The sequence below is a fragment of the Cyprinodon variegatus genome, unplaced genomic scaffold (assembly GCF_000732505.1).
Source record: "Cyprinodon variegatus isolate N-32 unplaced genomic scaffold, C_variegatus-1.0 Scaffold229, whole genome shotgun sequence".
NCBI classification, from domain to species: domain Eukaryota; kingdom Metazoa; phylum Chordata; class Actinopteri; order Cyprinodontiformes; family Cyprinodontidae; genus Cyprinodon; species Cyprinodon variegatus.
The window spans coordinates 820,473-832,293 of NW_015150682.1; the positions used below are offsets into that span (position 1 = coordinate 820,473).

General features: G+C 38.3%; 2 protein-coding genes across 3 annotated transcripts; both read right to left on the bottom strand.

Moving 5' to 3' along the window:
* Nucleotides 1-560: 560 nt before the first annotated feature.
* mboat7 (membrane bound O-acyltransferase domain containing 7) lies at nucleotides 561-7,726 on the bottom strand. Of its 2 annotated transcripts, none has more exons than XM_015381151.1 (9): nucleotides 7,592-7,726; nucleotides 6,402-6,484; nucleotides 5,661-5,790; nucleotides 4,169-4,295; nucleotides 3,899-4,055; nucleotides 3,338-3,533; nucleotides 2,895-3,047; nucleotides 1,311-1,487; nucleotides 561-1,141 (listed from the first exon to the last, which is right to left on the bottom strand). In XM_015381151.1, the coding sequence occupies exons 2-9, from the start codon at nucleotides 6,475-6,477 to the stop codon at nucleotides 730-732; spliced, it is 1,428 nt and encodes a 475-aa protein (XP_015236637.1). In that variant the 5' UTR covers nucleotides 6,478-6,484; nucleotides 7,592-7,726; the 3' UTR covers nucleotides 561-729. The 2 variants fall into 2 exon arrangements, with proteins under 2 accessions (XP_015236637.1, XP_015236636.1); XM_015381150.1 differs by having other exon boundaries at nucleotides 6,402-6,481; nucleotides 7,592-7,661.
* A 388-nt stretch (nucleotides 7,727-8,114) lies between these two features.
* Nucleotides 8,115-11,507, bottom strand: rps9 (ribosomal protein S9). The gene is made up of 5 exons (XM_015381142.1): nucleotides 11,485-11,507; nucleotides 10,000-10,111; nucleotides 9,799-9,921; nucleotides 9,231-9,417; nucleotides 8,115-8,369 (listed from the first exon to the last, which is right to left on the bottom strand). Exons 2-5 carry the CDS (start codon nucleotides 10,094-10,096, stop codon nucleotides 8,192-8,194), a joined length of 585 nt encoding a protein of 194 aa, XP_015236628.1. The 5' UTR covers nucleotides 10,097-10,111; nucleotides 11,485-11,507; the 3' UTR covers nucleotides 8,115-8,191.
* Nucleotides 11,508-11,821: the final 314 nt, after the last annotated feature.

Below are 11,821 nucleotides of genomic sequence, written 5' to 3' on the forward strand. Positions count from 1 at the left end.
GTTTAGTTTTATAATGTGCGCTATGACAGGTCACAACACTGTTGCAGAGGTGACAGCAAATATGTTAGTGATTTGATCCAAAATCCTACCAGCAAAGAGAAGTAAAATAAACCCCTCTATACAAACTATTTGAATTCACAGCATTGCAGAGGTTAATGAGCAGAAAATGATATTCAACACTTGCTTAATGCAAAAAGATAGAGGTACAACTTAACAGGAATACAGTCCTAATGTGAGGGGAGACGTTTTCTTAAGTGCTACTTCTAACAAAAAATATGTCCATTCTTAAAGAGCATGTGTCTTAAAAATATTAAAAGGATTTAAATTATTTTTAATGTCGTTTTTAACAACCTGCCTCTACATTTTGATTTGACATATTCCTAAAGCCACGTCTGAACTTTTGGTCATCATGTTCAACTCTATTTGTGTAAAATAAGATCCTCCAACCGTACATACATTCAACAACATAAAAAGCAACATTCACTTTTCCAGTTTCTCTCCAGAGATTCCCTGAATTTTGTGGGAATCAAACAAAAACAACTTTAGTAGTTTTTTTTTTTTTTTTTTTTACAGGATTTCACAAATGACACTCATAACTGCTTTTTTAAATAAAATACACTTTTCTAAGAAGAAATCATCTTGGATCATGTTTAGTGGCAGAATCAGAACTCAAAGGATCACGCACTCTGATCTCCAAAAGGCTAAAACCAGTCCTTTTTTGTCCTCAATTCACTCTGTTTTCTGTCCATTTTTCTCCTTCACATCTTCAGTCTTCCCCCCCTCACTTGTCTGCTCCTTCTCCCCCCTCCTTCCCTCTCTCCTCCCCCCCTTTAAGACCTTGCCCACTATTATGCAGCCAACGGCAATGACATGCATGGTGAAGTAGATGGACGTCCAGTAGTTGATGGTGTCGGACGCCTTCAGCAGAACGAACCCCATGCACATGTAGTCGTAGGCCCTCATCTTCAGGAACCAGTGGATCCAATCGAAGATGTTTTGCCCACTGGGACCCAGCTTGGCTCTGACAGCTGACTCCATGGCAGACTCTGCTGCGATGCACAGCGGGATGGTTAGGAAAGAGAGGTAGTAACCTGCATGCAATCCATGCCAGTAGGCACTGATGAGCATGGTCCATCCAGCCCTGAGGAAGACACAAAAATAGACTCATTTTTTATCTAATTATTACAACAATTGAATGCTTCAATTCTGGAAAAAGATTTTCTTCTCAAAATTTCTCTAATTATTCAAGACGTTTTTTTTGTTAATTTGAAACAGGTAGTGTGTTATTGTGTCAAACTAGGGGGTCCTACCTGAGAGCGTAGGACTTAAAGGGGGCGTTTGGGTAGATATAGTGATGAAGCCACCACTGAACAGTCATGTTCCAGTAGCGCATGCCATGTCGGACCTTCACACAAAAGTCAGTGTTGTAACAATCAATGTTCTGGATGGTTCTGAAGTCATATCTCTCCTCTATGGTTGGATCAGGACTGTTCATGAAGAGAAAGGATAAAACATCTTTAAAACAATGCAGAAAATATACAGCGCTTAAAGCTTCCATAGATAAAGTTGTGTATAATTGTAAATTAAAAAGGAAAAGAATACATGTGGCTTTATTTGTTTGCAAATAAAAATCAGAAAAATGTGGTTTGGTTTCTTTTCAGCTTCCTTCCTTCAAACAGCTTTGTGGAACAACTTGTAGCTGCTAATACATGGACAATATTTGTCCGTGTTAGAAAGATGGCAAAATTTACTCAGACAGGATGAAGGGCAACATTGATCTTCAAGTCTAGTCACAGAATCATAAATAATGTTTGAAGCCTGAGGAATATTATTTTTTGTCCAATATTACCTGATCACTAGACATGGAAAGGTGTAACATCCAGCATGGTTTCCTACAGATGATGAATTTTAATAACCTGGCAAGCCAGATTGATAGTGTGTAGCAAACAGGTTTAGTCTGTTGCTATCAAATCCGCTGTGGTTATGGAGGAAAAGCAGAATTTTAAAAGCTGATTAGACAAAGCGACAACCAGTGCCAGCCTACCAGAGTTTGGTTTTAGTTTGGTTTCGCCTTAAACTTGAATGTAGCAACCTGATTGGACGTCCTATTTTTGGCCGGTTTTATAACGGCTGAGGCGAGAGTGGGACGAGATGGTTTCTACTGTGTCTGTCCAATAGACAAATACCATAAAAATTCATCATGCAGACAAGTCTGCATGTGCCAACCCACCTTAGACCTCGAAGGCCAATCAGGTTGATGTACATATCTCTCTCAGAAGGAGAGAAAAGCCTAAATTTAAACTGTAAACTTTAAAAAAAAAACCTTTAAAAATAGGTCAGCCCTAACACCAACCTTCCTTAGGTTGGCCAGGAGAGGCTGGGAGGCTGAATCCTTTCTTTTGTCAACATTCCCCAAAAAATACCATGTGGTTCTGGATTGAATTTCAGTGGAGTTAAAGAACATTTTATCTGATGTATTTCTTTTATTGATATAAATGGATCTTGATTTATAAACAGGCCCTACCTAACCCTGTTTTAAAGGTCTCCATTAATAACCTCATCACTGTTTCTTGGTATTCATGGTGCTGTGAAGAACTGAAACTATATTTATAAAGATGAAATGACACAGCTGCAGATTTAATCATGATATATCGTAAACAACAAAGTGACATGAGTAATATGCATGCACTCTTTTTAGATTTTTATCAGTAGATAGAATTTAGAACTGTGTAATTTTTTTCCTTCCACTTCACTTGTTTGTCACTGCTTGGTGTTTGTTTCTTATATTAAATCCTTATGAAATAAATAGAAGTTTTTGGATTTGACCAAACAAAGAGTTTGAGAATGTCAGAGTACTAATTTGGCCATTACTGACAGAAACACGAGGTAATGACCTGTAGTCGACAGTGGGTCCTCCTCCAGGTTTGGAAAGGGCCTTTTCTGGATAGCAGCCGAGGCCGGCACTGATGCAGCCTGCCTCAGCGCCGCACCACGCCGCATAGAAACGCATTCTGAACACAAAGAACACTGCCACCATGTAGAACAACCTGGTGATAGAGAGAAAGGAAAGAGGGAAGCTATTAATTTCTCTCTCACAAACAAACGTTATCCAGGCTTCATTACATCCTCCTCTGTTGGTGTGATTTACCTATAAAATACTACTGCTATGCAATCATTATAATTCAAGGACAATAAAAGAAATTAAATCAGGAGCATTTTTAATTTCCATTTGTAATTTGCAAGTTGAATTTCACCAGTTTAGGTTTATTATTACAGTAATATAACAAATCTACAACAGATGTATTGGGAAGTACATCATAGTGAAAAAAACAAATACCTGAAGAAAATGTTCTCATCCAGGAACTCATCTGTGCGTACATAAGAAAGTGGGAAATAGTGGTTGACGGCCAAAAACAGAGCCCCGAAAACAGGGACCATCTTCACTCGATGCAGACAGGGCTCCCAGCCGGGCAAAGCCAGCGGCCTCGGCTGCTTCAGCCAGTCCATGTAAGTTTGGAAACGGAAGAACGGGCCTTTGGGAGGATGGAGCAATGAGACAGAGGAGAAAACACGGCGGTGAGAAGAGAGGGATCAATACGAAGGGCAAGAAGGATAATGAATGTAAAAAAACAGCGGAGAAAAAGGTAGTGGAAAAAAAAGCAGGCAAGAGGGGCGAGGAAATATATAGATATAAAAAAATAATATTAAACAATATGGACTCACAATGTTGGACAAGTGGCAGAAAGTAAGACAAAGAGAGACATTGGTTATAAATCATGCAAAAGAGAATGAACAGTGGCTGCAACATCAGCACACACACAAAACTCAGGATTTTGCTGGTAAACATATAAGCAGACACAAAGAAGTGAATTAAGAGAGGACAATTCTGTTGACTTACCGGTCATTATACCGACATAACAGTAACTATAGGACAGAATGTCATAGAGGGAAGGTTCTTGAGACAGACCACCAATGACTGGAGACTTAGCAAAGGAGCTCACATCTCTCTTTTTCTCAACGTGGAAGCTGTGTACCTCATTGGCAAGACTGACCATCTAAGAGGAAAACAAATATCAAAACGAAACACAAGGGAATGACATGTCAGGAAAAAAGCGGTGTGTTATCATACAGAATCTTCTGGAGCAAATATGTTCAAATGCTTCACTACCTTCAGTGTGAGAAGCAGCTGGACAGCGTTGGCAAAAGGTGTTGGCTTGGGAAGATCAAAATTGGTGACCAGTCGGAAAAACAGGAGGTAGAGAAAAGACCAGCTGAGGCTCAATGCTGGGGCAAGCCTAATGAGAAGAGACAAGTGCCATTTTTACAAACCAGGCATAAAATTATGACCACCTGCAGGTAATCTCTTTAGTTTGATAGGATATGCAAGCCGGGATTTAACGTTGTGCCTTCACTCTACAATACAGCATTTAATTTTTTTATTTCTTGTTTTTAACACTGTCACTTATTCTGTTATTTTTATACACTTTTTAAGGTCCACATTTGTTTGCTACCGTAAAACAACAATTTATCCATTGTGAGACAATAAAGGGATTATATATATATATATATATATATACATATATATACAGAAATATATGTAGTGTATATATACTATTTATTCAGCAATGTCTTACAAAGCTCTGATGCCATCACGAAGTCATCCCTTGTGCCATGATGTCAACACTTTGTCGATTCAAACAAAAATATGCCTCACAGTGCTGAGGCATCCTTCTTCTGTTCTGCCTAAACCAGCAGGTTAGCGTAGCAAGTCAACCTCCCCAAGATGGTGCCTGTAATTTCTGTGCCGTGACTGTCAATGCGGGGTCTATTGTTATATCATGTCTATGGTTTTCACACCATGGATGCACACTACATTTCAAGGTGCAGAATGGGACATTTTTAGTCCACCACTCTTTAAATCACTACACATTCGGACACTCCTCTAAAATGGCAGACATTCGGATACAGCCAGTATGATGTAAGGTCAATAAACTTTGGGTTCTCTAATCCCAAGGTTATTTTGACACATACGTCAAATCTAAGTGTTTAAGGCTGTGAAGAGCTTTTATTAGCATGTTAAAAAGGAGCAGGGATGGGCCGCAGAGAAAAACAATGTGTTTGAGATGAAAGCTTTGCTTCTAAAAACCCAGATCTATATTCAATCAAGAATCTGTGGGAAATAATTGGCAAAAAGTCTAATCCATAGAGGCCTTAACTCGCAGGTACTTGAGTTATCTGCTGCTCATATTCGGTGTCTTAAATCACTACATATCAGGCAAGAGCTTTGGTAGGAAATATTAGGCTTACACCTCTTTAGGAAAGTGGTCATAATGTTATTTCTAATCTGCGGTTTTAGGAATACTGAAAAAGACAGCATATTTGTAGTAGAGAAAGTAGAGAAAGTGAACACATATAGTGTAGTTGCAGAGAGGTAAACCACTGTAAGATTATTCTACAACTACAAAAAATTTTTACAATCCTTTATTTTGGTCACTATTCGCTGCTGGCCAGTATTAAACAAAAAGCAAAAATGCCGTCAGATTAAAGTATGTTCTAATCTGTGGCAAAAAAAAAACATTTCCCATACCCAACAGCTGAGACACAATCATTTAAAACTGTTCTTGCACCTTAAAGATGCAAAGATGGTAAAGATCACTCACCGCCAGCTGCTCTTGATGATGATCCATGTTCCTATCACTGTCACCAGGGAGTGCAGTGTATGGATGTGACACAGGGCGATGGTGATGGACAGGCCCAGAAGAAGAGCCGTCACCTGCTTCACAGGCGGACCTGAAGCAAAGGCAAAAAACTGTTTTACTGATAGAAAAAAATAGAACTTTAAATCTAAAGGGCGGCATTAAAAAAAACTGTAAATAAAAGGGCCACACATTACAAAAACAGGAAAAACCCACTGCTGACATTATCTCTGTAAATTCTTTATATCAAAGCTGTACTTTGCATATCTATTCTAGTGACTGACAGACGTGTAGTAGACAAGGAAGAACTGAGGGGATGGAGGAATATAAATAGAGTACTGCTAAACAGACGAGGGTGATAAAGCATAGATGAAGGATTAATGAGACACTTAAAATGTAGGTTTATAAAGTAAGATCATTAGAAAAAAAGATACCAAAAAATGTATCTAAAGTTCATCTAGTTAATTTCTCCATTTAACTTCAGAGATACAAGGTCCTACAACTGCAAATGGTGACAGTTTATCTATTGTGATCATTTCCAGTCTCAAAATGAACACCTTCAGGAAATAAATACAACAAATGAGGAAGAAAGAGGCTCTGACAAACGAGATCTAACCAGTACCAAAGAAAACAACGAAACTATTGATGTTGTTCGAACTTAATTTATTTTTATTTTCCCTGTGGGAAGTTATGCAAAATACTCACTGAGGTAACGAAAGAGAAATCCAACAGGGATGGTGGCAGCAAGGACGCCCAAATACACTAGCTCTTCTCCAGTCATCTTCCTGCTGATGGGGAAACACATCAGTTTAACACTTTACCAGCTCACAAGGAGAAGCAGGTCAAACACACCACTGATTTGACAGTTTGATCTCAGTACCTTATGATTAAGGCCAAAAACGCAGCGTATACAGATACACTATAGTGTTTTGAGTAAATGCACCTTATTCTAGGAAGTGTAGCATATACACGTTTTATGCTTTATATCCTCAGCTTTTTTCAACTCTTCAAAAACAATGACAGACATTGTCCAACAGTGATGTAATTTTTGCAGCTCTGTCTCATACTACCTGCAATTATTCCTTAAATTTTAGGCCAGGAGAAAAACTGCCTTGGAAGTTGTAGTAAAACACACCCGAGGTTCTTCTGAGTAAACAAATGTCAGTATTTAAAAAGCATGATTCCAGCTGTATATACATAGATTTACATTTGATTGCTTTTAGGTGGAGCTGCATAATTAGCCTCTATTAAACCCCAATATTACATTATGCAGCACTTCTATAGTAGAAAATTAATGACTATCATCCATTCATTTCACAATAACGTGTCCATTTTAAGAGATTCGATGTGCCATAGTACCTTTATTAATGTGGGTAAATTTTGTTTATTTTTCTCCTAGTTATGATGGATTTTAATGTAGAACCTGAATGTACCCTGAAGCAAACACTGTCCGTTTAAAGGAATGCCAGCTTCAACATGTGCTCCTATGGTTTCAGGGCTTGCTCCAACCTGAATGCTCCCTCTGCAAACTGTTGTGGCAACAGATCAACGCATTTTAAAGCAGTTGGTCCCAGAATGAAGCTTAAACTTTCCGGATTTAGGGTCTTCCTGGAAACAAATACGTGACTTCTACAAATACAGGACTCCTTAATTATCTTAACCGTTTGTAGCTGGTCAATTAACGCGTGATAAAAGGTTTCTGGGTTTGTAGCAAACAGCTACGTGGTTAATATTAGTCTGTAATGGTTAAAAAATCCTGCCGAGACTAGTGTTTAGTTATTTTAAATACTTAGCCGTTTATGTTCGTGAATAATCAAAAGCATTGCTGCGTAACGGTTAGAAGTTGCATACGACTTGACATGCTGTTAGCAGAGCTGTAGCATTTAGATACTTACATTCATGAAGATATGTGGACAAACGGTAGGACACCACTATCTTCGCTCCAACGCCGAACTTGATGTTCCTCTCACACCTGACCGGTGAAAGATTTCACTTCCGGGTTTAAAATAGGATATTTGAAAGGCTTTTTTTTAATTTGATGGAGCAGAAGACGTCACATCTGGACTACACCATTCTGATTACAGGGGTGTTTGCAAAATAGTTAAGATTTGTTTTAGAGCATCTAATGTTCTTGTTTGTAGAATTTAAAAATGTATATAAAATAAAAATGGTTTCAAGATTTTGTTTTAGAGCATCTACTGTTCTTGTTTATACAATTTAAAAACTATAAAATAAGTACTAGGGTCATTTTATACAAAACCCCCACAGCTCAGTCTACCCAATGGTTCATATTTGTATCATGTTTTTATCCATTTAAATTGTCCAGTTACACTACTTTCATTCATAAAACATAAGAAAAAATAACAGGGACCACATTTAATTTTAGTTAACATGAAATTAAAACAAACAGCACAGTTCTTTGGTTCAACCCATTTTTTTATTAAGAATTTAACAGAACAGGAAGCACATATAACACTTCCTGGACCACATCCTTCTTAATCTTCCTCCTCGTCGTCAGCTCCTCCAGCTCCACCCTGACCCTTCTTGGCGTTCTTTCTCTTGACGCGGCCAGGACGTCCACCACCGTATGGTGACCTCAGGGAGAAGTCGATGTGCTTCTGACTGTCCAGGCGAACCACAAAGGAGGGGATGTTCACCACCTGTTTGCGCACACTGCAAAGACAATACAAAGAGTTGAGAACTTTCAAAACATCAATGATTCAGTTATCAAAAATATAACCACCATCACCAATAGGGACTATAAAAAATCACAAATCTGCTCGGGTCGGTTTTTGTCAATAAGAATTATATTATAATTATCTGTCAGTTTTTGAAACATTAGTTATCTGCATCAGTAATTCTGTTTTATAGATCAACTTAACATGTTTTGGAACAAATAGCCTCCCACATTTTACTCGTATACCCTTTCCAAAAGTTGTTCCATCTGAAAATAAATGTATTCAATTTGTATGAATAAAGCAGAAAATAAAATCCTGCAGTTTACCAATTCTTAAGTTTCTTTTTTTATCTAATTATATATTTCACATTCATTATATTGAAACATTTTTAACCCTACATCTGTTAATCTATCCATATTTTCATCCATAGTCTTTAGAATTGACACTACTGTAAATGTAGATCAGGCTTCATTGACGAGGAATTCTTGACACCACAGAAAATCTGAATACAAATCTTAAATCATCAGCCTGAGTGTTCAGTAGCTCATAATTGATGGTGCAGTGAGTAGCACAATTGCCCGAGGTGCAATCCCCCACACCTTACCTCACAGCCGCCACCACATATTGGAGCATCCTGAGCCCACAGATGGCAGGATTGGCTCTGGGCAATAACTACTGACAAGGTATACGGCTTTGATACCGAATTGACCTTGCTGAAATGATTAAGTGCTCTCAACGCAGAGTGCTACAGCATGGGGGTCCTCTGATGAAAGAGGAAGCAGCGAAAAAGTTTCTCAAAAAACTTTTCAGACCCTGCTGTGGTTAGATCAAGTCTTTCAGTTGTCCTAAAACTTACCGAATGTGCCTCTGGCGGATCAGGACACGGGCATGGTGGATACTCTTGGCAAGTCCGAGCTTGAAGACCTGAGTCTGCAGCCTCCTCTCCAAGAAATCCTCAACCTTCAGGCCCAGGATATAATCGAGCTTCATCTTACCCTCATCCAGCACACCAATCCTCACCAGACGCCTGAGCAAGGCATTACCTGGCGGGGAAAAAATGCTTACATTTAAAATGAGACACTAAGAGCTAATGATTTTGATACAGCACCAAAAATGGCCTCATTGACGAGGAATTCTTGACACCACAGTTAAGTCTGACTATTTAGAGTTAAATCATCGGCCAAACTCCAACTTCTTCTAAGCAAGGTGTTCCCAAAAGTGTTCCTCAGGCACTCCTGTACTGCATGTTTTAGGCATTTCCCCATTCAATCCACCAGAAAAGAATGTATGATTAACAGGCCTCTGCAGCACTTGATCGCAGATGAGTCCAAAAGTGAATCTGGTGCACTGGAAAAGAATTATCTAAAACATGCATGGGTCCTGAGAGACCAGGGTTGGGAACCACCGTTAGCTGCATCTCATACCTTCAAACAGACGCTTGGGGTCCTTCTCGTCCAGAGTGAGAAGCTCTCTGGCAGCCTTACGGATCTTAGCCAGGGTAAACTTGACCCTCCACACCTCACGCTTGTTCCTCAGACCATACTCGCCTGCAGAGAAAATTAATGACTGTTAAAACAAACAAATGAGAACTCAACCTAATTATAGTGAGACTGAACCAAGCCTACCAATAAGCTTTAACTCCTGGTCGAGACGAGACTTCTCGAACGGACGGCGAGGAGTAACATAGGTCTTGCGACAAACCCAACTTCTGGCAACGGGCATGGTTGCTTACAGCGCCTACAGAGAGAAGACAGAAACATTAGTCCACAGCAAACAATTTGATCAAAACAAGTTCTGTCAAAGTCAACTAGCTTTGTATGGAACATCAAAACTTGATTTACTCATCTAAAAAGCTGATTTATTCCAACTTTCCACACATTCAGCCAATGGTGAGTTTCAATTGTCAGTGCAAGCTATCCAACTTGCATGTTGTAAACCCATGAAAGGTGGAATTGCAATTGGAAGTTAGTTTAACAGGATGGTATCAAACTTCTCCATACAGAATATGCTCTTCTCTCTACAATAATTTAAACTTTACTACTTTGTTCATCTGTATAGGTACTAAAGATGCATGTAGCGAGTCAGTATTTCAGGTACCATCTGTCAATGTCATATATATGCATAGAAAACATACAACTGTTTTAAATAATTGTAATTTTGTAAATGTGGTTGCAAATGGTCATGAATAATGCAACACATTTTCAGAGGATAACTAAAAACTATGAATGTCAAACCTCTGCATTTAAACAGACAGGCCTCATTTAGAGAAAAGTGGTCTCAGTGATATGAAGCTGGAGCACTTTTGCAAACTAGTTTTAAAAAAAAGGGGCTCAGAAAATACATTTCAAAAACTAAACAGTTTACTTTTATAGTATAAGGAACATGCATTATGGATAAATGGGATTTTATTCAGATAACCTCAAGTTTGTCAAAGTATAATTACAGTATGCTTACTATTTAAGCCTATAAAAAGCTGTAGTTATTTTATTTCCCACTTAAATTTGATTAGTTTAGTCAGATTGGAGCTTGGAATAATTATGCATCATTCAATTAGCTGAAAATAGTCTCAAAAACACCACTGGCATTTCAGTGATATAAACTAAAACTACTTTCAGTCTAGTGGTAGAAGTAATTCAAAATAGCCATTTTATTAAAACAATTCCCTCATCACCTTTCAATTAAGTTTAAAATGTATACAATTTACATTTAATTAGCAACTGGCTTCGTGATGACACTACGAGTACTTGGTGATTTAAGTGCGCATACTTTAACTATACGCATTAACTGGCTTATAAAGAATATCGGCGGATTTATAGGACTAAATGCTTTAAAGTGTGCAAATAGGTTAGAGTTTATTGGGAGAAATAAAACATTTGCTAAAACATGGCTTCGCCATCCAGACAAGGCCGCTTCCGAAGCGCACCACGTTGTTTGGGGAGAAGAACTAGCGTTAGCTTCCACGAGGATACATTTCTCAAATGCCATCAAAGAGCTAAGAAATATAAGATATACGTTTTAGTTTACTTTATCCACTATTAAATACCAAGTATACTTCGGATGGAAGTCAAAAATGTGTGGATGTCAAGCTTAATAAACCAGGACGAACTTACCTCGCCCAGGCTCGCTTAGTAAAGAGGAAGACGAATGGAGTTCATGTTGTTTTATATGGGAGACAATCACACTACATCTCCCATCATGCCTCTCGCTGTCAAAACGGAAGCTAACTGTATTTTGTGTTGCCCCCTATTGGTTAAAATACAAATTATCTCAGAACATTAAACGTGTTCTTTTACCTCACCTAATGCGTTTGTTTTCTGTTGTTTTTGTAATAATTATTATTTGTTTAATCTGTTCTTTATGTTAAACGGAACCAGACCTAAATAAGTAAATCATACACTTTAATTTTTTCCCCTGCAACTATTGTGTAATCAGAAATTAAACGAAGCA